The sequence below is a fragment of the Clavelina lepadiformis genome, chromosome 2 (genome assembly GCF_947623445.1).
Source record: "Clavelina lepadiformis chromosome 2, kaClaLepa1.1, whole genome shotgun sequence".
NCBI classification, from domain to species: Eukaryota; Metazoa; Chordata; class Ascidiacea; order Aplousobranchia; family Clavelinidae; genus Clavelina; species Clavelina lepadiformis.
The window spans coordinates 14,123,020-14,147,494 of NC_135241.1; the positions used below are offsets into that span (position 1 = coordinate 14,123,020).

Consider the following 24,475-nt stretch of genomic DNA (forward strand, 5'->3'; position numbering starts at 1 on the left):
GCCATTTTTTTAGTTTTTCTACAGCAATTATGGTCAACTGTTGTTATGTTGCAATGTTTTAAGTTTCAGGGTTTATTTTTGTTGATTTCAAAGTTTTTTTGTAATGACCCATGAATTGAGATTTTTGTAGTCTTTTATCTGTATGGTACATATTGTACGTCAGAACAAGATCACAATCTTTATGTATGACAGCAATGAGTCGCAGAAGACCTGTGTTGCAAATTACTCCAGATAAGGAAACTTCTGGTAAGTAAAATAATAATAAAAATAAGATACCGATAACAATGTATTTAATATGTACATGATCTGCTTAACGTGAGGGGCAAGTCCAAAAACAAGTTGGCGTTAGATCAAAGAGTAGTTGTCAGTAAACAAACTAATGAAAAAAAAATTAATAATATGTAGTGATTAAGCAATTATTGCCAAAATTGTATCACAAATTTGGTTTCCTATTATGACAAAAAGGGCGGTCATTGTTGCATCACATAATAAAAACAATATGTTTGATGACTGGGGTTTGTAATAGGTTTGGAAGGCTTGCCAACATGTTTTGAATGGCATACGTCTCTATGGGTAGGTCATAAGTAGCAGGTAATGTTTATTTTCAGCATAGCGATGTCACAGATGACACTGCCTAAACCGGTAAAGCATCCTTGTTTTTACCGCAGTTACAAGTGCTGGACTAGGCTAGAGTCAACAGCCAAGACTAAACTGTATTGTAGGTTAGCATTTACATTAACCAGTACAAATACCCAAACGTTGAGCTAGTTTAGGCTTATTTAACGCAAAATGTTCTTGTTTTTCACTTAACTACGCTATAATTACACCTAAAATAAAAAACAAGATATAGTTTGACACTCTGAAGGTTAATTTTATATTTTTTGACATGAGCTTTCGCAAGCATAAGCTTGCTTCTTCAGGTGTACTGCGAAATGGCAAAAAAGTATTTCAAAGTTGTGAGGTAAAGGTCTGCTTGGAAATAACAATCGCAATTGTGACGTAATATCTACATGTATCCTAGCAATCACAAAATACTTAATGACAAAACAAAATAAAATAAAATAAATTTGTAAATGAAAGGAAAACAGGAATAAAGCCGTATTAAAGTCAAATAATGAATATTTATTTATAAAGTCCCATAAAACCAGCCTCTGTTAAGGCCGTTATTAATGCAATTAAAGTTTAGCTACTGGTTTGTGGTTATGTTCATGACCGAATAATCGCCAACATAATAATAATAAATAATCGCCACACTCTTACAGTATAATGACGCCCGCCACAGACCTTACGCGCCATTTTTATAACCGAACTATTTTATACAAAATCACACGCCATACGCTTTATACCAGTCAATGTTGTATGAAGTCACACGCCACTGGCGCATACAAAAATTTGGCAAGTTATGGCAACTGCATCTGAGTATTTCCGAATCTACATTAAACAATCAATTATTATTAATAATAACATACAAGTTACCAAAAAGATAGTAGTAGTATTGCACATATTCTCTTAGATGGTACATTAATGTGACCACACCCCCCACATTCACAAGCCAGAGAAGCACAAGTATATGGCGCATTGTGGTAACTGTGTTTTGAATTTCTCCAATTTTTTATTGAGTAATTAATTACTGGTAACTCCGCCATAACATTTATACAAAAAACAATTTTAGCATTACACCACTTATCTTATGAACCATTGTCCTGAAACTTCACACGCCACGTTAGTGTTCTGCATATTTAGGTCATGTTTAAAAAGTTAAAGTTAAATAAACTGAGAAAACTAAATGAACCAGTATCCACCACCACCATCTGTCAATCAATCCTGGGCAGCAGATCAGATATGCAGGTTAATCAAATTACCTGGTATATAATGACTACGACAGTACCAAAATGATGTAATCAAGACGACAAGCACAGAAATAGACATATTTATTATTTGAATGAAATAAGATAGCCATTATGATAACCATTAACCATATCGCAAAATGCGACCTAACGTATCTAGTTTTGTTTCGTCTATTTTACTTCGCTTTTTATGACGGTGTAGTCTAGCCCTGATGCAAACTGTCATACAGCACAGTGTTTTCAAGTTCAAACCAGCATATTATAACTTGCCCTAAAACAGTTTTGCTCAGTCCTTACTGCATTTTGCTTTTGCAAGGTAAAACAAGCTTTGCAAGCTTTTGCGTAATAAAAATGTGAAAGATTGTTTTTTATCTAACGTAAGATTTGCATTGAACACAATGCACACCTTGCTTTTATTAGGAAAACCGGTAGAAAATTAATTCCTACCTAATTCGTCATTTTTTTTGAAGTGCTTGCACTGTGTTCTTTGATCACTGCATGTTCGACAAGCTGGATTTTACTATATCTCAGACTAGACTTAATGTAAACAAAATACGATTACCTTTCAAAGGGGGTTGTGTTGACACCCTGACACCGCCCCTTAGATCCGCTAGTGATTGCAACCTAATAGAGTAACACAATGGTATTCTTGTATTTAATACTGGGAAATAGATTTGAGATTTCCGTGTTGGTACATCCACATGCGTAATACTTGTATTCATATAAAACTTGAGTAATTTTTGTCCTGGCCTAAATCTTAAATCTTCTCTCTATAATGTGCGTATTTATCATGAACCTACCATTAGTAATGTGCTGCATCTCCGGTACTTTTATATTAGCACTGGTTGAAACATTTTGGTGAGGTAAGTATAATCAATTATCAAACTGAGTTAAGCTAAAGTATTTATTAAAGAAGAAATTTAGCATGAAATCACCCAAATGCTTTTTAATTTTTAACGTTGATATGATTTGGGTCCTTATATTTTTTAATTTAATCCGTTAATTATAATTATTGGTGTTTATTCAAAGGCTTCTCTAACAGCAAATCTGACTCTGGGCTTGCATCGTTTGGATCTTGTCAAGAAAACCTGGATGAACAAAACGTTAAAAGCAACAAATTTGCCTCCGAGGATAATTTAAGCACTAAACAACTACACAACAATGTAGATACAAAAGTAGCAGATTTTTTGAAAGAAATTGATACCCTTAATAATGCAGCACCTGAAGACCAACATCCGAAAGCTAAGCTAGCAAAAAGTAAAACAGATGTGGAAAAGCCTGTGTCAAAAGGTACTAGACTGAATAAAGTTAGTATGTAGGATTTTGTCAAGGCATTGCATGTATCCTTTCACTGTCCTCTCATAGAGCTAGATTTATAAGCAGTCGTTGTGGAAACGTTGAGTTATTTTTTTGTTACAAACTGCAATGCATTTGAAAATTAGGCCTGGCCATAAAAATTTTGGTAACAGGTTGTTGAAAATCAATACCTTCTTGTTGATAACAGGTCTTTCTTGTTTATTGCTGCTTGGTAAGATTACTCGTTAAAATTGCTAATGGTTTTTTAAGCAGTCTTGTTTAAATTCATGTTCAGCAATTTATAAAAGACGTCCTCCCATTTCATTCTAAGTTAAGGTAAGTATGACGCTTACTCCTGTTCAGTAGACCTGGTAAACAGTTCCAAGTACAGGCAAGTCGAACAAGGACAGTCCGAGGATAAAGATTATGATGCCATACCGGTGCGTGGTTTAGTCAGAATTCCAGACCGTGCAAAGATTTTGAAAACAACAGATTGCGTTAAAGCAAACTCAACTAAAAAGTATCGCATATTTAACCTAAATGGAAGGGATGGCTATGTATTTATATTGGTCAAGGTCGCTGCTGTCTTTAGAGATAGGCTATAGCTTAATCTGAAGCTAACCAGGTGCTCATCGTATTAACTTGGTAAATATTCGTATTAATTTGCTTAAATTATAAAATATTATTCACACTATGCGTTTAGCATGCTAAACACTACCAGGTGCTTATAATCTAAACTTGGCTTTAATATAAATCATTTCTATAGCTGCACCCGTTCTCGAATCTAAACCTGGCCGTAACGCATTTTGAGTCCAGTGTTTAATTCTTACAGGCTGGCCAGGTCATAAGAACCTACGGCGTCATAATTAGTTTGATCCATCATCTGGTCCCATATGTGCATTTCTCAATCTAAAAAAAAGTCAACTTTGGTAGATATCAGCAAAACAGCATCCTGTCTATCAGTTTGAAAATTGTACTTTTTTACTTACTCTAATTTGCTCAATTGTATATCAAACATCATCTGAAAAACTTTGTTTTTTAAAAATAATAAGTGGGGGGACTATTTGTGATACCTTGAAAATTAAACTTCAAACAAACGTTTCTTTGCTATACGGCAGTGTAATAGCTACCGGCTTAGCGGTATTAGTGACATTTTAACTGTATTTTTGAGTAAATTATTTTGATTTTTGATAGTAAATACATACTTTGGGTATCTAGCCGTGGGGTGTCCACCCCTGGTCTATCTTATACTTAATGTAGACTATTTTTTCAAATTGAAACTCCCAACTTGAAACTATTTCTTTGACTTTGAGTTTGTTATAAGTTAATTAGCATAGAGTACACAATGACTTCAGATCATGACAGATCATGCTCATACTGCTTACTTGTTGTGGCTTCTTACATGATAGACATTTTTAAAAGGTTATACTTGAATGAACAAAAATGTGTTTTCCGTTTTATTATTTTGCATTCACACTCACTTTGAATAGCCAGGCCTGAAACATATGATATAAGTTAATCCATGGCGTACGGTCAATGTACAGTTGTACACTAATAAAGTATTAAGCTGCACTGTTAATGAATGAGGAATTGTATTACTCTTAACTGAGTTAAATTATTTTACTGCAGGTGCTTGGGGTGATTGGGAGCAGTGTATTGATGAATCTACACAGCATCCGTATTTTTGGAATACAGTTACTAATGAAGTAACGTGGACTTTGCCATCTGCTATGTCTTCAAAATGTAAAACTTCGAACAAAGGTAAATCAGAAGAGCAACTCTCACCAAAAGCATTATTCGTTACACCCCTAATATATACCTATAAGCAGATTGTAGAGGCAAGTAAAATAAAATATTCTAAAAACTTTGTGCTGCTTTTTCTATTGTAAAATTTTCATTGTTTTTTCCAGAATTTTTTAAACAAACAGTAACTTCTCTCATGTTTTTTTAAGATTTTGTATTAGTTTCATCCCAGAAAATCGAAAAATTACTAGTTGGCAGCAAAGGGCCTTAGGCCAAGTATCTAACCTTTAAGAAACTTTTTCTGTTACTTGCTAATTTTGTTGTTTGATATCGTTCTATTTATGTACATAAATGTACATAAATGTACATAAATATGCATGTTTTACGCATACTTTTGTTCTAAAACAGTACCGTAGGTTTTTATTTTTGTCATTTGCAATTAGTTTGACCTTTTTTAGCGAACTAAAGTAGATAAAGTGAGTGTATATTTTGACAACGTAAGTGGCTGTGATGAAACAATAACTACAATAACAACTTGCCAAACTTTTGCCTAAGCTACTACTAAGGTTCTTTATCAAAAGGAAAGTATAAATTTATGAACATATTTTTCTACTACTAGTCTTCTACGCTTGGTAAATACATGTGGTTCTCTTGACCCCACTGTTTTTTTCAATAGAAAGCAATTCTTCGAATCCTGATGAAAGAAACCACAACCTCAGTGCAAATGAAACATTAACTACGAACACTGCAAGGTATAGTTGAATATTTTTTGACGTTGATATGTTGTTGGCGCTTCGTGCTATATAACATAACCACTTAAGGCAACTGTAGCAAAAACTTTTCCTCATTTTGGTATCATTATAGCAGTGGTTCCCAAAGTATGGGTTGTGACCCAAACAAGGTTTGCAAAAGGTTAAAAGATGGATAGTGCTGAGGTGGTGCAAACCTGGGTCTCTAAGTTCATAAATGGGTGGTGTTGTATATTTTTAGCATTCCTTTTTTTTCAAGGTCTGTAACGTAGGTACTTAAGAAAAGGGTAGATTGCTAGCATTGAAAACGAACCTAGTAACTTTTCGCCAAAATTCATCCATACAAGTTATTTTTTTCGTTTTAAAATTCGCTGTTTGAGGCTTGCTTTGCCGAATCCAGATTTGAATCGTGCTCAAAGTTAAGTTTGGGAACGGCTGCTTTACAGCACTTCTTACTTTGTGGATAGGAATGGCTTTTACAGAATCCTAAAAATTTGTTGAATTTTCGTGTTGATATAGCCATGATATAATGTGTAGAAAAATCAAAAATAAGGTTAACTTTCAGAGTGCCAACCTGTATCTTAGTTTTTATTTTTCCAGGATATAATGTTATGCTTTGTCCTGTTTTTACTTGTTGCCTCAGATTTTTTATTTTTCCACATTTCACCCTGCATTTTTGGAATACCTGTTTATCCATACTCACGTCATGAATTTTATAACATACAGTATTACCTTTCAACAACTATGTTGACAAGACATAACCTAAGCTCGATTTTACAACTCAATTAAAACCAAATTACAATTAAATTAAATTACAACCATTACAAAAAAATCCATGATATCAATAACTGCAATGCACAATTAAGACGATTTGCTTTTCTGGAAGTCTGTTATTGAAAAATTTCCTCCAATACTTGAAAACTAGAGCAACAAGCTACCTCCTGTATTTGACTAATGGTCATTGCTATAGAAAATTGTGGAGCTTTCAAAGCAATTACCATTGCAATAGTTATAACTTACAACTGATAAGAATTGGTGAGAAAGAAAATGTGATGAAGGAAAAAAGATAAAGGCATAAAAACCCTCATGGTTAAAATAAAAATGGGTTAGCGAAGAAGTATGGCATGGCTCAATGCTCCTAAATACATTGGTGAGTAGATACAGTTGTATTTCACTTCATTTCAAAATCAAAGTTATGAAAAGTTTTTATAACATATCTGTTCATTACATTTGAATTCACCTTCTTTACCAAAATTTCGGCCATTCCATCGGTTAGCCGTACACCCCACATTAGAAACACATTGGCATTATTTGCTCAGTAGACTACAGATGGTACAGACAGGTGTTTTATCGGAAAAAGTTTTTTTTGTCCGCCACAGTTTCCCAGTAAAAAAAAATTACTCAAGCTCACAAGGAGAAAAACATTAGATTGATTTTGTCATGAACTAGCACTGTGACTTTCTAAAATAAAGCCCAGAAAAGAAGACTTTTTTAATTGTTTGTATCATTTTTATTATTTTTACAGATGCAAGAATCGCAGCATACTTTTACCATTTTTTTGTTCTTTAGGTCTTTGAATTTTCACAGCCTGACCAAGTTGCAGTTAAGGGAAAAACTTTACCAAAATAGGAGCAAATACATTGAATCAGGCTTTATTTGTTTATCACAAATGTCAACACTATTGAATTATGATATGGTCCAAGATAACCTCTCAAATGAGTTGGTTCTCCCAAATTTCCTGTGCCCAATACCTAAACTGAACTGAAGATACAGTAGAATCCGCTTAATATGACCATGGATAATATGACCACCCACTTTATATGACCATTTTGATACGGTCCCAGATTTGACCATTTACTGTAAAATCCTCAGTTTACTATGAACAGCCTTTGGAAATTATCACTTCTTTCTACATCTTTTTTTATCAATTTTTCATGTCAATTACGCGACACAATAGTGACAATTATGCCGCGTGTATTCTTAATTTACCTACCGACTGTTCACTTTGATGTTCCTGCTTCACATTAATGAAATAAATGATGATTTTGATATTTTTTATCCTTAACTGTATCGATCCTGGTGTCGTTAAAGGGTACTGCAGCAGTTACGTTTATTGTGACCATTCGGATACTACAACCAAAATAGTTTGGTCCCAAGTTTGTCATAATAAGTGGAGTCTACTGTATTGGAAAAAAATTGATGCAGTAAAACTCCATGGAAATTATTGTCAAGAATAATAAAGAAGACTTGGAATGATGAAAACTTGTTAAAGTTTTTGTCACTGATGATAGTTGTAGTCTGTCATAAAGATATTTGCATTTAGTTCAAGAATAGAGATGTTTGTTAAAGTTTTAATTACTGGTAATCTTTGTATAATTTGTATCATAACTTGAAAAGAGTTGAAATAGTTTTCCTGCAGTTTTGTCTACTGTTGCAATTAATATAACAAATGCAATTATATTTATAATGTATTGGCACATGTAATCAAATATTATATTATTTACATTTTTTATTTAAAGCTACAAGATCGAGGATCATGATGCAAAGCAAGCAAAGATAGAAGCCTGTGATTCTATTGATAAGAATATTAAACTAAGGTACACACTACAGAATTTTAGGTTATTAAGCTAAAAGTGCTGCAGTGAATTGCATCATTTCATAATATATGTTGGCTGTCTAAATAATCCTTCAGTGAAAATTTATTCTTTCAGTTTAAAGTACATTTCACAATATGCACTAAAGCAAACAATACCAACTTTATAAAAGTTTGCTGAATATATAATAAGCAAAGCTATTTATGCCTTTTTTCCTGCTTTTTATGTTTTATGACATACTTTTTTACCTATCTCATTTAACACCCACATTCGAGCAGGATATAGCTCTTATGCTTACCGGCAGAGTATAGTGTAGCTTATTTATGATATTATTACTTTTGCAGTATTGGGGTATCACTTTTGGTTTTTTAATTTTAGGTTATGGCTGTGTGTTTTGTTTAACTTATTTGACAGCCTGAAAAATATAATTCTATTTTTAACATCCTAAAATCGGTTCTGCTTTCCTTTTCCGTTTTGACATATTTTATTTGAATGTTTGTTTATTCAGATTGGGATGTTGTTGTTTTATTCATTGATATTGGCTTTATGGATTTCGCTTTCATAGGTTCTGTATAATTTCAATATCATGAAATACGCCAAACACCAAGGTAGTATCTACATTAAATGAAATAATTCATTTGCCTTCACAATTTTTTTAGAATTCTAGCACCAAACGTTTTTAAGTGCTTAACACTACATTTAACCACAAACCTACTCAGAGACTAATTGATATGTTTGCCTCAGTAAATATTTAACCCTGGCTACAACCTGGGAAAGGATTTTGGAAATTGATGAAAAAGACAGAAGAAAATGTGATTTATTTGAGAAATCATGGATACCTTTACATGATTTTATATTGACTTGTGCAGTGCATCGAAAATACTGTTAAAGAACAACATATATAACCCAAAAGAGGCTAAGTGGTTTAGCCCTGCTGCCAAGGATTTTAGTATCTTAACTGATGCCATTTCTTTGTCGATTTGCTGAGAAAGTTTATGTAATGATTAATAATTAGGTAAATGATGTTATGATGAAGAATAAATCAACTTGGTCAGTTATTTATGTATTATTTAGCATTGATAGGGTTTCTAGCAATATAAAATCTCAGTCAAATGAATTTTTACTGTCATTTTTATAAATGTGCTGAATTAAGTGAATAGTGAAAACTAAAATTTAGTGACATTTGTTTTATTAAACAAGAAGAAGGAATTTATAATATGTTCCAACTGACTTCCAACTGACTTCCAACTGTTTTGCATACATTTCCATCTTCAACATTTAGCTTGTCGGTTTATGTTTATGTTCACAATATCCTGTGTTGTTGTTTAGTATGCATGAAACAGTGCCAATGGCTGATGACACAAACCAGCGAGATCAATTAGATGGTGAAATGCAGAAAACTGAAGTTATTACATGCATTGTTGGAAATGAGGGCCAACTTTCAATTGATAATGAATCTTCAAAGGTTTGTTTTAGATCTATTTGTAACTTTTTGGTTATAGTTGTTAGCATAGGTGCCGACTTACAGCGTTGCCAGGTGGCAATGCCTCCCTATGATCGCTACTACAGGTTGTTGGCCAGCGTTTTGCTACAAACAAATCTTGTGTAGCATAGGGTAAACTGCTTTCCTGTGAGGATTAGCCAACACATGATTACCAGTATTTTATTTAGGCCAGGCCACATAATATTTGGTTGGAAAGCAGTGACTATCTTTGTTGGTGTCACACCAATTTTTCCATGTAATAAATTTTTGTGATTCAATCTTCAAAATTTACTACAAAGTAAACAACAGCAGTGGTTGCCACATGCAAAAAAGCACACCAAAACGTTTATTATTGTTTATTAAAGAATACGTTTTTAAAGACTGCTCCATAGTTGGAAGCCACAAAACACACAAAAACAACTGAAATGATGTCACATCTGAGCTTGAACTGAAGTAACCTAAACTCAACACGTACGATAAACAGTGCTCAGGTTATTATTTTGTAAGCCACTGCAACTGTTTTTATACAGTAATGTGCTTAACGAAAAGATTAAGATAAAATGTTATTGTTTAATTTAATTATGATTCCTGACATTTTGAACTGTCTTGCTTAGCTGAGTTTTCAACCTTGTTAAACGATCATTTTAATATGACCAACACTTCAGCGAGCTGCGGTTAAATTTTGTGTCACACATCCCTATTAAACCTTATATTGCTAAAGAATTTGGGGGAAAATTCCATGCATATCAGTAATGGAAGATCACACGCTTGTGACCCATACATATAGAAATATATCAGATTTGGACCAAGTTTCTGTGCAGCTTTAAAATTTGCAACAGTGCCAAATTAATACGTCATTAAAAGCGAAGAAAATATATGTACGCAACTTCCCTTCACAAGCTCTGTCTTGACGCAAAGCTGAACTACGCCAGAAAAAGTCACGTTGCCGCTTTAGTTAATTCAAAAGCACAAGAAAATTTCAAGCGAAATGGGGTTGCACTTAAGGCAATATATGAGAGTATAAGATTTCTCGCTCAGCGAGGTCTAGCTTTGAGAGGACATGACGACAGCAAGTCGAACTTAGTGCAAACGTTTAAACTACTGAGGATAGTGATATAATACTGAGTAATATAATAGTATATAATATAATAATAGGATAGTAATATAATAGTATATATGTATTATAATCACGATCCATTTTGCCTGAGGGTAAGGTCTTTATCCAGGCTAGCCGGGGTTGGTTGTATATGGCCTGAATATGGTGTTTTATTATAATTAGTTAAAAAATATTTCGCAATAAGGTCAAAGAGATTTCTACTGCTAAGGCCAATAGCCAAAGAAAGCATATAAGAATTCAAAATGTAGCACGGGGTGATGATTTTACTAAACATCATTTTTTGTTTAATTGCAATTTATCTAATGATTTTTAGACCAAAAAAAGCTGCTTTTTGCAATGCCCTATTAAAAATCAACAGCTACACATGACAATATTTTGTTGTAATCTCATTCTTGTGCTTACATTAACCACCATAGGTGACAAAATTTCGAAAACTCAGCGCTTGGGTATAAACAGTGTGTTGTTTGATGACGCCAGGAGCATCGCGAGTTAATGAAGAACATTTAACTGATGATATTTTACAAGTATACAGTAAAACCACAGTTAACGACCACCCAAGTATCATTAGCACTTAAACTCGGTCCAGAATATCTTCCATTCAATTGCAATGTGTAGCCTTTGTTTAACTAATGACCATCCTGCTAGCACGACCCTTTGACAACGGCCCCGTGTATGGTCAGCTTACTGGGGTTCTATTCTAGTGAGCTGTTCTACAAGAAAGTGTATGCTCATATATATGATGTGTGTCAAGAATAGTGCACTAGGGTGAGATTTATGTGTGTATCATAGTCTCTTGTCTTACATGAATTTTCAGGTCAAGTAAAGTTCTGCAAAGTTGTTAGTCAATGTAAATATGGTCCCTTGCAACATATTTACATTGACTATTGGTTCAAATTGGAATATAAAATATTTCTTTACTAGATTATCGTCATAGTATAATTGTCATATTGTTGTGCACCAAGTTCAGCTCTCCACAAACACAGTGGCACAACGTTTTTTTTTTCTGAAAAAATTTTGATCACAGTGCTATTGAGAATTTGTAATTATTTTGTTGACTTGTTCTTTGAAAAAGGTTGGTTTGTAAGAGACAATATTTACTGCATTGAGCATAATAACCTAAGGAAGTCCTGGACTTGCTTCCCTAGAGATAATATTGGGAAATTGCAACAAATAAAAAGGTGTGAAATGCGTTAAATAATTGCTTTTATTTTAAAAACATTTTGTTGTGATTGTAATTTTTTACACCAGTGCATTTTCAGCATGCCAATTCCAGTTCTCAATGCTTTCCTTCCATCCCGGACTGCAGTATTAACGAGTGTAAGATTCGAAAAAACAAACAGTTGATGTTAAACAATTAAACAATTTTTTTTGTTATGCTTGTGATGCAAATTTAACTCTGAACTTTGTTGCAAAATTGTTGGCAGTGTGAATGTAGTTTACTGTAATTCAACGCGTATTCTTGCTCAATTGAAAAACGAAAAGTTATAAAAACAATCACATTAAATCGGAATAAACATGCCCGATTTTGGGAAATGTTGAACTCTACTCGGTCAGAATAATTGAAGGAGTTTATCATGAAAAATAGCACCCTTAAAAAGCAAGTGAAACAAAGCTCTAAGTATAGAAGTAAAAGTATTGTATGCACAAAATATGGCAACTATATGATGATCAAACAAGTTATTCATCTGCATAAGCATACTTAGACATCGTGTTAGGTAGATCATGGGTGTAGATTGTAGGCAACAGTGGGTATTACCATTCTTGATGCGTCATTGCCTGCTTTGCTTTCTGTGTTGGTGTTAACGGTGAAACTCCGCCTGTGGACGAGATCCATGATCATACACACCAAAGTGTGCCTGTCTGAGAGCAGACAGACCAGCTTGTAGGTAAAGCCATCATGGCATACTGTGCTAAAAGCAGCTATAAAATTTAAAAATAAAAGACCAGCTTTTTCCTTAACCTCAAAGCTATTTTCCGGCTACCAATATCTTGTTTCAAAGGTCATAGCAAATGGTATATTGACTGTCAACTCTTTTTGATGTTTTAATGCTTTTCTACTATGCTTTTAATGCTTTTATATTGATAAATAGAAGTCATTCTTAATGCTTGCTTATAATTCAGCAAATCTTAATTACCTTATGCTTTTTGCAATGTATTTTACAAAGCAAGTACTATTAATCTCTTTTTACAGCAATATTTGTTTTGTATATGCAGTGTGCAATAGAAAAGGAGGCTGCCATGCTATTTAAGAAGCTCTCCGGCTTTGACATACAAAAATCTAACATGCCACCACTTTGCAATTTAGCCATTGAAACGGAGGTACATAATGTAAAGTTCTAGACACAATATGTTACCGATGTTTGCTATAATGTAGCTTTTAAAATAAGGAATTTACTTACAATGTACCAACAATACCTACATTAGTACCAACAATATTTATCTGTTAGCTGTTAATTAAAAGTGGTTTGGACAACCTGTTTCCATGTGCGATTTTTTTGTTGTTGTAACCTATCCATGTACGAGATTAGTGAACTATGATGTTTACGGATTGACTTCACTAAGCTGTTATTTTATTATATCAGTATGCAGTAATAACTGATTGTGGACCTAACGAAGTTAAAGTTATAAAACAGTGTAATCTAACATTAGACACCGAAAAAGAGGTCTTGGTCCAGAATCCAAGACAGTTGCTTTATTGGAATTTGATTGTACGCAAAAAGATAAGAAAAGATTTGTGACTACAAAAAATGTGGTCATGTAACCAAGGAAATTTCTCTTATTACTTATTCTGAAAAACTTATTCTGACAATGCATTACATATTTACATAACTACACAATAATAGTATTATTGTGCTGTTCTCGTGATGGGGAAATCGCCAATATTTAAATTTCCATTCCGCAAGAGTTTTCTTTTTTTTTTAAATTGGTAGCTGTGGCTTTTACCATATTCTGTTTTGCATTTCGAGTAAGTTTTATAATTCCAATTGAAACCTATTAATTCTAACAGATAATATATACTGAAACCAAGGTAAAAACAGATAAAGCATGTTTTGCTGAAATTTATTGAACTTGTAACAACATCAGAAGTTTTTGGTGTAATTACTGCTTTGGTTTTCTAACTTTCATTTTTCTTTAGTTCCCCCTTTAGAAAATAAAATTAAGTGCCCAACATATGCATTAAATATTTCAGATACCCCTTCCTGGAAAAAGGTTGTTCATGCCTGACTTAAAGTATGCAACACTCATAGAAAGCAGCTTTTTTTTATCTGGTTGGCTATTTAGTTATATTGCTATGTAGCTAATAAAAACAACACACAAAAAATTGTTTGAGGTTAAAAGTGTTTTACATTAACTGCATTTCGGTTGAAGTATTGCTAAAAACAACGCCATTGCAGTGACATTTCTAGGCCATCAATTCAAACAAAAGTGTTTTTTTCTTTTTATGAATCGGCAAATAAAATGGTATAATGCTTCCGTTTAAGCCCACTGCTAATTTTTACCATAAGACGACAATTTTAACATATATTTGTTGTATAAGCCCACTCATGTTTGTAAGGTTTTTTTTCCTTCCCGCAACGACAAACAATGAATAGTTACCAGCTAAAGCATCAACTTTTTTATTGAATCATTTTGAAAACAATAGTGCTTATAATGTGGTATTTTCATAACAATGGACTCATTAACGTTTTGTCAAATATCGGTATACTGGGTTTTGACGTTTTTTTATTTTCTCGTCACAAACTTTTGCAAGCATCAGCTTGCTCCATCAGGTGTACTAAGATACGGCAAAAGTTTTTTTTCAAAGTTCCTGGGTTAAAGTCTGCTCGGAAACAACAAACAAATTAGTGATATTATATCTACATGCATCCAAGCAATTAAAAAGTACAGTACTTAGTAATGTAACAAAAAGTGATAAAAATTCTTACTAAATTAATTTCTGCAACATATGCTGCTAAAACTGCTCAAAGGTTTTTGCCTGAAGTCCAAGTTTTCTTTCAAACAAGTTGTAAGCCCAGTATAGTTCAGTAAGTTGCAACACTGACTACTGCGCATGATGTGCACATTATATGAGATATCTGCATCTGATGATGGCTATAGATGTGTTGAAAAGTGGAAAAAATTTTTGTCAGTTTCAACCTTAAATCACAGAGTGTTTCTGCCGATCAGTAGGAGTTCCTGTCAATAATACCGTTTATAAGTTGATACAGTGGCATTTAGGTTCCTGTTAATGTGGGACAATTTTTTTTTGGAAATCTTTGTCCAGAATTCTTGCGTTTTCCATTCCTACCAAAATCTGTGCAACCCACAACATTCGGCCTGAAACGTCTCGAAATAAAAAGTAATTTCAATTTTATGGGCATTTTAACTGGCAATTTATGGCTTACAATTTTGTAACATTGTATAACTCGTTTATTATACATTTTGCTAGGATTCGTCAAGTTTACTTAAAACCAAAGCATGTATTGCTTAATATAGGTGCCATACTCATACGCAACATGATTTTGTTTAATGTTTTTTCACAACTTCTATCTTGAAAAATAGATAATCTAAGTTTGCTTTTACAATCCAATTAAACAGTAAACAATTTTATCAAAAAAGCTATTGGCAATTTGCTTTGTTGAAAATAGGCCATCAAGTTATTCTTTCTGTGTCTGACAATCACATTGACAAATAACCTGCTGTGTTAAACTATCAACTCATTATCTTTTTGACGATGGTTATTGTTTTCTAACAATGCTATGTGGAGCCCATCGGGGTTGGCCTTCCTCCACTAGGTTGATGAGGTGTGCATAGAGAATTTATTTTTTAGTTAGTATTTATGTATGTGCTGCTGATGGCGACTAAGCCCGAGTTGGAAGAAGAAGAACCATTTCATTGGAGACAGGGAGTGATTGAGGAAGAACCTATTCCGAGTTTCTCCTTATGCTCATGTTGCTTTTGTTGTTATTTTTTCAGCTTTAAATTTCTTCTTGGCTTATTTACATAGATCAGATTCATCATACCAAAATTTTGTCATACCCCAAAGACACAGGAGTATAGTCAGAATTAGAGTCAATGAGTCAAATGAATTTTTAGTTACATGCAGTCGGAGTCTGTGAAATTGCTGAAAAGTCTGAGTCCAACTCCAACTGATCACAGCCACTTAAATAGGGAATATCTTCTTATTGCAATGTATAGCATTATGTTTCACTAACACAAATACTCCAATATGCAGACTATGATTGCAATATAGCTGGTAGAAAACAAATAATTCAATGACACCTACCTATTATTACCTAAAAATTCGCAAAAGGGTTGCGTTGCAATTGTTATATCATGACTAATTAATTGCAGACGCGTTATGAGCACATAGGACTGTTCTCTAGCCTTCTGTTTGTGTAGACATGCGTTCAAGTTAGCACATAGTATATGCATACTGCAAATTAAGCTGCATTGACAACTTGTTATTTTTAACAATTCTAGTTTTGCACCTAGAAGAACAATAATGGCATCACATAGGGCAAATTTAAATAAACTTTGAATAAAGGAAACAATTGCGCTCATTAGTCAAAGTGAAATGTCAACCATTGCATTAAGACAAGCATTTGTCAAAGATTTGTGTAGCCAATGCAGTTGTAAGTGATCAATCATGTTTTCTTGGAATGTTGGTGAGAAGTCTGGGATGATTATTTCACATAGAGAAGTAGAAGTCGTGGTACCCAAAAAATAAAAGTAGGAGTTGAAGTCAAACGTTTTTGGTATTGGCTCCACAGCCCTGGTTGTAGTAATATTTCTAGCATTTGGATTTGTGGCTAATTTGGCATATCCCATGTGTATAATTTAGTCACATGATAAGGAAATAGAAATATACACGCAATTTTTCAAAAAAATAAACCTGACTAAAGCTTTTGTATTTACTCGCTTATTTTATTTTTGTCATGCTGTCTAGTTCTTCTTTTATTCACATAATTTTATTTTGACCTGTTGTAATATTTTTAAGGTGCGTTTTAGCGACTGGAAAGCGGGCGCTCTAAGTGATCAATATTTTAAGACAAAACTTGAAGCTGCGGTTGCGAAAGTTAAGCAGTATGGGGAGAACATTCTTCCAGATGGATGGACCTGCCAATGGAACAGGTAAAGTTTCTAAGAAGGAAAAGGAGTAAAGAGTATGTGAAGGTAAACTTAATACGCCCAAAATTGAAATACTCAATTGGCTCATGAATTAGTGCTACAAGAGGTTAAGTGCTGAGGGACATAAGTAACAGCAAATGCAAATGTTGTAAACGCAGTCTTATGCTAAACTAACAAATACTTGGTATCCCGTAATACTATAGCAGCTTTCTAGTGCGTTAGAGGAAACTTAACATCTCAACTGATAGCTGTTTTCGAATCAGGTATTTTTGTTGCTAAGTTATAATAAATTAATTTTGAAAGAAAACTGAGCTCAAATTTTTCTACTTAAAATTTTCAATGTTTTGTCATAGCCAGTACAATAGGTATTACTATATCAACGGAGTTGGTCAAACACAGTGGAACTTTCCTACCAGAAAACATGATGATGTTCTAGCATCATCAACACCAGATTCTGATGTTAGTGAAAAACATGCTACAAACGCAAAAAACAATCACACAGAACGTAAGTGTATTTATTGTAACCTTTTTATATTTAAGCTTCATTTCCTAAACCTACCAGTTCTACGGCATAGCATTGCTGACAGCTTTTCTGACCTTGCTCATTCTGTATGACTATTAACGTCTCTTCATTACAGTATATCCTGGCATACAAGCTCCTCCTAATTATTAAGATCACGAATATGTGTTTAATGTCCTCTTACACTTTTCATTGGTGACATAGACAAGATGGCTGTATGCCACTAGCTGAATGTCATCCCACAATAGGTGTGTAGTGTGAACATCGCAATTATTGGTACAGCTAAAAGTTCCATATAATTCAACAGACAAGGCAAAACAACAAACTTAGGACTTATCTAAATTTTCATATCTTTTTTAATGAAAACGAAGAAATGATGGTTTTAGAAGACATGTGTTTTGCATAACCACTGAGATCATCGTGCAAAGTTTTCAATAGATAAAGTCAAATAAAGTTTTAAAAATGTAACTACCACTTGTCAATCAAATGTTCTGCAGGTAAATTAAATTTGCTGGTACTTGTAGTATCATAATTGAGATAATAACTAGTAGACAGTTAATATCAAAACAGTTGTTTTAAAACAAGGTCAAAAATTCAACCAAGTAAGGTATTTCAATGTGTCCATAACCTTCTATCTTATCTTTTCATGAGGAAGGGTAGTCAAACGTTGTGGTTGCAGTAGCTTTCACAACATACGAAACCTATGCATAAATAGTTTATGAATGCTATGGTATAGGTAAACAAAGTTGAATGTTAACCAAAAGCATTTCAATTTTGTTGACGTTCAATAGTTTTCCATAGCACATGAAACAGACTTCAGCGATTTAATCGTTTGTAAGATTTGTTCATTTTGTTGTTTAAAGGATATTGACATGTGCGGTTTCATTGTGTGTAAACATTGATAGCTATTGTATGCAATATGTTTGATTTGTATGAAACATAATTTTTTTTGCCTGACATTATGTCTGGTATATAAGCTTCCTCTCATTTTTGGCCTGATGATATTCTTGTCTTCAAAGGGAACTTTTACAGCAGTAACGCGGTAATTGGCTATTATGTTTTTATGTGAAAACTGCATTTATGTTTTCTGTAGAAAATAAAAACTTTAATAAAACTTTATATAAAACTGTTGCTAAAATGAAGTACCAATGTTTTCACAGACATCAGTTAACAGCAACATTAACATATTTTTGTGTTCATACATACACATGTACACTCATCAAGTTTTGCTGTATTTAGTTCGTCGTAACGCTTTATAGACAATTTTTCATTCTAATGTTTTCTAACTTTGATTATCCGGATATCTCACTTAACCGACTTTTTTTCAATGGAAGAAAGTGGTCTTGATATACAAGATATCATGACTGCACATTGTTTTAATTGTATGCTTAGCTGCTGTTTTTGTCTGTAACAGATTTACCAACCACCAAAATATATTTAATATATGCAAAAAATTATTTACAAACAGGGATTCAAGCATCTATGCCTGTCAAATCCCAACACCTTGAAGATAAAAAGGAATGTTCTACTTCAGATTGTAATGCAGTTGAGACTGATAAAGGCTGCACACCAGACGGTGAAATTTTACGGACATCACAGCATGAAGGTGAAATAAGCAAAGCAAAGACATTTGATTCCGAAAGTCAAAGTCCTGCTCCAACTTCCCAAGACTATTCCGGTCACGGTGTAAAATACAGCAATTACAATCTACAAAACTACTACTGGAATATGACTGGCCATTATGGTCTGGATTATACTGCGCAATATGGACACTCAACTGGTATAACTTGTTATGATGACACCCATCAACAGGCATCAGTAGCAGAGCTTCCCCCACCTCCACCCGGAGAGGATTTAGCTCCTCTTCCACCCTCTACCGATCCCCCTCCTTTACCACCACCTCCTGGGGAAGGAGAAGAGTTTATCCCTCCTCCGCCACCACCTGCTGAGGAAGAGGCACCGATGGAAAATACAGATGATGGAACTGAAATGGATATTAGTGATGAAGACGATGATGAGCAACAAGAAACAAATGTTGTTGGAAAAAAAACTGGTAGTTATTGCTTATTTTTTTAATTGCATGGAGGCTAAGTAGTAAAATAAAACGTTTTCAAAACAAACTTTTTTATTCAGTACAATTAACTGTTTTGGCTTGTCAAGGGGAATTGAAACAAATGCCATTGCACGCAAACTGCCATTGTAAAGGTAGCACTTAAACTATGGCTAAAGTAACTTTTATTGAATGTTACCTGTGAGAAAATATTTAAGCATTTAAACTGTTCATCAGACATGCAATTAAATCCAGTAAAGATTATTGTTTATAAGTGTAAAACAAATACTGCTCTGTGTGCAAATGATGTTATAAAACAGTATAGTATATCTGCAGGCACAAATAAAATGTTTCAAACTGGCAAATTCCCACTAGTTGCTGACATAAGCAGATGTTTGTAAAACGTATGAATCATATCAATACTGCATGAGTAAATTGGCATTGCAATGCTGTTAAGGCAATTTCTACTATATATTGTGATCTATGAAATGTGGGACTTGAAGCAAAGTCAAAAACACATTAATTTTTATGAACTTTTTGGAAGTGGTCCTCATCTTTAAAGTGAGGGCAAGTCCAAAAACAATTCGTGGTCTTAAATTATGGAGTAGTTGTCAGTAAATATACTGGACAAAGGACTTGTACTAATATGTAGTGGTAAAGCAGTTATTCCCATAAATAATTGGCAGAAAACCACAAATTCATAGCTTAATTATGATGAGGATAACTGTTTTTATTATCTACCAAGTTGATGTTGTCTGAACCATGTTAACCAAATTTTAAAGTAAAATAAGAAACAGGATATAGTTTGGCACTTTTAAGGTTAACTATGTTTTTCGACACTAGCTTTCGCAAGCATAAGCTTGCTTCTTCAGGTGTACTGTGAAATGTTTTTATTATGTTACGATAACAGAAACAATAGGGTCGAATCAGGTAGTTGGATCAAGTACGAATAGAATTTTTTGTGTGGCCGGCAAGTAAAGAGTAATAGGTATGATATAATAAAGGTGTAGGCTACTTAAGTGTGTAACAGGAACATTTTGCATTAAATAAGCCTAAACTAGCTCACCCTTGGGGTATTTGTACTGGTTAATGTGAAATGCTAACCTACAATACAGTTCAGTCTTGGCTGTTGGCTCTAGCCTAGTCCGGTACCTGTAACTGCGGTAAACAAAAAGTTTTAAAAACATGCTTTACCTGTTCATGTGCTGTCACTTGTGACTTTCATATGCTGAAAATAAACATTACTTGCTACTAATCACCTACCTATGGTGACGTATTCCATTCAAAACGCATTGGCTACTAGGCCACTACTACCAAACCTAATACACACTCCAGTCATCAAGAATATTGTTTTTACATTATTACCTCCTCTATCATAATAGGAGGCTAAATTTGCGACACAATTTTGGCAATAATTGCTTAATCACTACATATTATTAAACATCCACTCACCAGTATGTTTACTGGCAACTACTCAACTTGTTTTGGGACTTACCCCCCATTTAAGCATGGTAAGCAAATAGAGGGTATGAGCAGTAATAACCACAACAATACTAAAATATGGCAGTAATAGACAATTACATCAGTTATGTAGGTTTGTAGAAGTATTTTGTCTCTGGCATATTTGAGTCAGTGCGGATGTGCAACACTGGTGTTTTGTCAATGTATTATTTTCAGTGCTCCTATGTTTATAAAAGTACTTATTATAATGATTGAGCATTGTGATGCAAATTAAGCAATATTTTTGTCCAGCTTTTTTCTCTCGGTGCTTTATTGTGCAAACAATGAATGTTAACCTTGAAGTTCGGAATACTTATCCAGCACAGGGGTCTTCTAGAACGCCATTTGAGCTACTGTGGTCTTGCACGCTGCATTGATACTGACGGCCGTTTTTTACATTTCCTTCACCTGCCACTGTGCGTATTTGAGAACTCATTTTGGCTTCGTGTACAAGGTCCCATGGCATGCTGTGCCTCTTTATGTCTAAGATTATCCAGAAACATTGGGTACTCTTCAGTACTTAACAGTGCTGTTCTGTTCTACCTCTCATACAAGAGTATAGCCAGGGCAAGGTACCGTAAAGAAATACTATTAATAGCAACAACAAAAAGTGCTCAGCTCTTGAATGAATTCTTTAATGAACCATCGTTTTGCAAACCCATGCGGTTGAGCTTCATCTGGGCAGATTACAATAATAGAGATAAGAAACATTTTTCAAAATTGCAAACATATAAAATTACCTAGATATGAGCAATAACTAAGAAATGATTATGATGTGTGGTATTATGACATAAGAAACGCAAAATTACATTATTCTGTAAAGTAAAGGTGAAAAACTAACAATTAAAGGCAAACAAATATATATAAAACAGGGATAAGTAAAGTATTGCCAGTATATAGGTGACAATAGTGTGTCCTTTTTATTGTTTATTACATTCTGTTTCGAGTTAATATAAAACGATTCCATAGTATAATAACACTATACACAAACTGTCATTGCCATATTTGACAGGAGGAAAGTAAATATGTTTTAACAAGTTATAATAACAACATAGCTAGTGTATATATTTTATTTACAATTTTAGTTACTGTATAAATCTTGCAAGCTTTATGTAGATCGTTTGTCTTTCCCCAGGAACTTCGACCCTTATAGAACTGTCTCAGGGGCCTGTGGAATATATACCCACTGCAGCAAGCAAAGTTAAGACAAATATCACGGCACAAATGAAGTTATCCGATGGTGGGAAGTCTGCTATGCCTTCTGGAAAAGTGAAAAGACTTAACAAAAAGGTACTCGATCTTTGCTTTAATTGTAGCACATGTACCTCGTATAAAATAGCATACTGCATCAGTCACAGAGATTTTTTTATATAAATAATCTTGAAAAAAGCTGTGAACCGAAAGTGATGCACTGCTGTAAGTAAACGCTCTCTTCCATGAATCGTCTATAATATGTGAATGGCAAATCAGTGTAGTATTGTAGCCGGATCTCATAACAAGGTTTTGATTAGTTCAGCTACCGAAGCATCAACCATACATTCGCACACAGGGGCGACATCTTTAAATTCTGTTAAATTCTTTCAGTTATTTTTGTAGTCAGCACAAAATCGAAGTGATCGGTATAAATATAAATATTTGGATGTTAAAAGAGTTTTAATAATGTTATTGACCAAACCTGCCTTGACTAATCATACGTTTTTTACGGTACGGTTTTTCGCTCTTAGCGTGCTTCTTGGGTATACCAACTCTATATCTTAATTAAGTAATTAATTGTTCCTTGCATTATTTCCGAGCTACTTCCAGACTTTTATGAAAATTTGTAAACAAATTTTTGTGTAATTATGCTAAACACAACAAACCAACCAACGACGGCAAAAAACTTATGTCTTTGTCAGAGTTGATCATTAATTCATCATTTATTTTTTGCGTACAGTATGTGTATTTATGTTTCAAAGGCCAAGTATTCAAGGATACCACAAAGGAGTACAGTTAATTACCATACAAATAATTTGTAAAATCGTGGTTTAGTAGGTGTTTTGTTAGTTTTATTCTAATGCAGACAAAAAGAGATAAGCTTTTGACTAAGAAGACTCCGAAGCAAATGTTTGGTATGGTTGCCAAATGGCAAAAAGCCAAGCAGGAAATAGAAGAGGAAGAAAAGCGCTTGATAATGGAAAGTGAAGCTGAACTTGATCGACAACAGGATGTAAAGCAAAGAATAGACAAGTGGAAGATGGATCAGCTGCAAAGGCACGACAAGCCTTCTGAAATAATTCGTAACTATCTGCTTGTAATATTCCTCATATGTATTTAATAATTTTTCCTCCCAATTTAGTGGTAAAGCTGCTTCAAATGCCAATTTCCATCCCATTTCCGAAGATTGGAAGAAAAAAGTTCGGAAAACCAACAAAACATGAACGTGATTTATTGTCGGTGTTTAAAACGAGCGTTTTTGAACTGACAAAATTATAGGCTTGTTTTACAAGCTTATAGCGATTCGTTACGCTATTCAACATGGTTAAGGGTTTTGATTAAGTTTCTATATTATACATGTTTTGTTATGCATATTTTTAGTGAATCATTGGAATCTATGTGCCGGCACAGTGCGATTGTGATAGTTAATTTGTACAGCCATCGAGTTCAGGTTAATCAACCATTCAGGTTGATTAACGGTCTACTTCTTGTCTGCTTGAGTAATGTAAAAGCATGAGATATCTTATACAGTAATAGTCTACCTTGACTGCCCCCAATCTGCTTTATACAAATGCTGTCAATGTAACCGGATAAAGTTTTACGTTGAAAGCTATTTTCACCTTTTTGGCGTTGTTTTCATACAGAATCCATAGCGCCAGTAATACTGTACTGAAATGTTTATTCATTGTCTTGCTGTGAAAAATTCTTCTAATTGGGTATCTCGGGAATTTTTGAGAATTCGCTTCAAAATAGACCACCAACTGCAATTTGTTACTCGATCCTTTTTCTGACTACCAGTTTCTTGTGTACTTAGAAAGTTGCCTGTTCATTTTCCCAAAAATAAGAAAACTCTAAACCGATTTATCTATTGGTTTTTATTACCGTCCAAGATTACACCAACTCCCAAGACCAATATAAAATAAAGTGCCACTACTGACATTCCAAACTTTGGCGCTAGCGTTCATAAAAAGGACACAAAAGTAATTCAGACGTCTATCCTTATTATATGTGATACAGTATTACATATACAACAGGATCCGGGCTCGATCGATTGTCAATGAATTCAACGTTAAAAGCTGAAACCTTAAGGAGGTGTCAAAAACCTAAAACTAAGATCTCTATGAATTTGTTGGACGTCCTACGTAGGGCTTTAAAAAACATGTCTAGACCAATCAGAAGGCAGCAAGGTTGTTGTTGTTTTCTAGCCTGGGAATTACCCTAGCAGTTGGCCTGCTTCAATGTCCCAGGTCGCGTGCAGAATTATGCTAAAAA

The 24,475-nt window shown here is 33.9% G+C and overlaps 1 protein-coding gene across 1 annotated transcript; it reads left to right on the plus strand.

Annotated features, from left to right (window-relative positions):
- Positions 1–44: 44 nt before the first annotated feature.
- LOC143445535 (uncharacterized) lies at positions 45–23,970 on the plus strand. Its single transcript, XM_076944697.1, has 13 exons — positions 45–246; positions 2,877–3,137; positions 4,773–4,904; positions 5,563–5,638; positions 8,155–8,232; positions 9,559–9,694; positions 13,044–13,148; positions 16,810–16,943; positions 17,294–17,445; positions 18,929–19,513; positions 22,146–22,300; positions 23,070–23,260; positions 23,346–23,970. The coding sequence occupies exons 1-13, from the start codon at positions 186–188 to the stop codon at positions 23,425–23,427; spliced, it is 2,148 nt and encodes a 715-aa protein (XP_076800812.1). The 5' UTR covers positions 45–185; the 3' UTR covers positions 23,428–23,970.
- Positions 23,971–24,475: the final 505 nt, after the last annotated feature.

Bases quoted from the DNA above. Each gene is read 5' to 3' on its own strand.
- LOC143445535 (XM_076944697.1), top strand. From the start codon at position 186: ATGACAGCAATGAGTCGCAGAAGACCTGTGTTGCAAATTACTCCAGAT. The intron at 3,138-4,772 runs GTACTAGACTGA...ATTTTACTGCAG, and splicing joins GGAAAAGCCTGTGTCAAAAG to GTGCTTGGGGTGATTGGGAG. The intron at 5,639-8,154 runs GTATAGTTGAAT...TTTTATTTAAAG, and splicing joins TTAACTACGAACACTGCAAG to CTACAAGATCGAGGATCATG.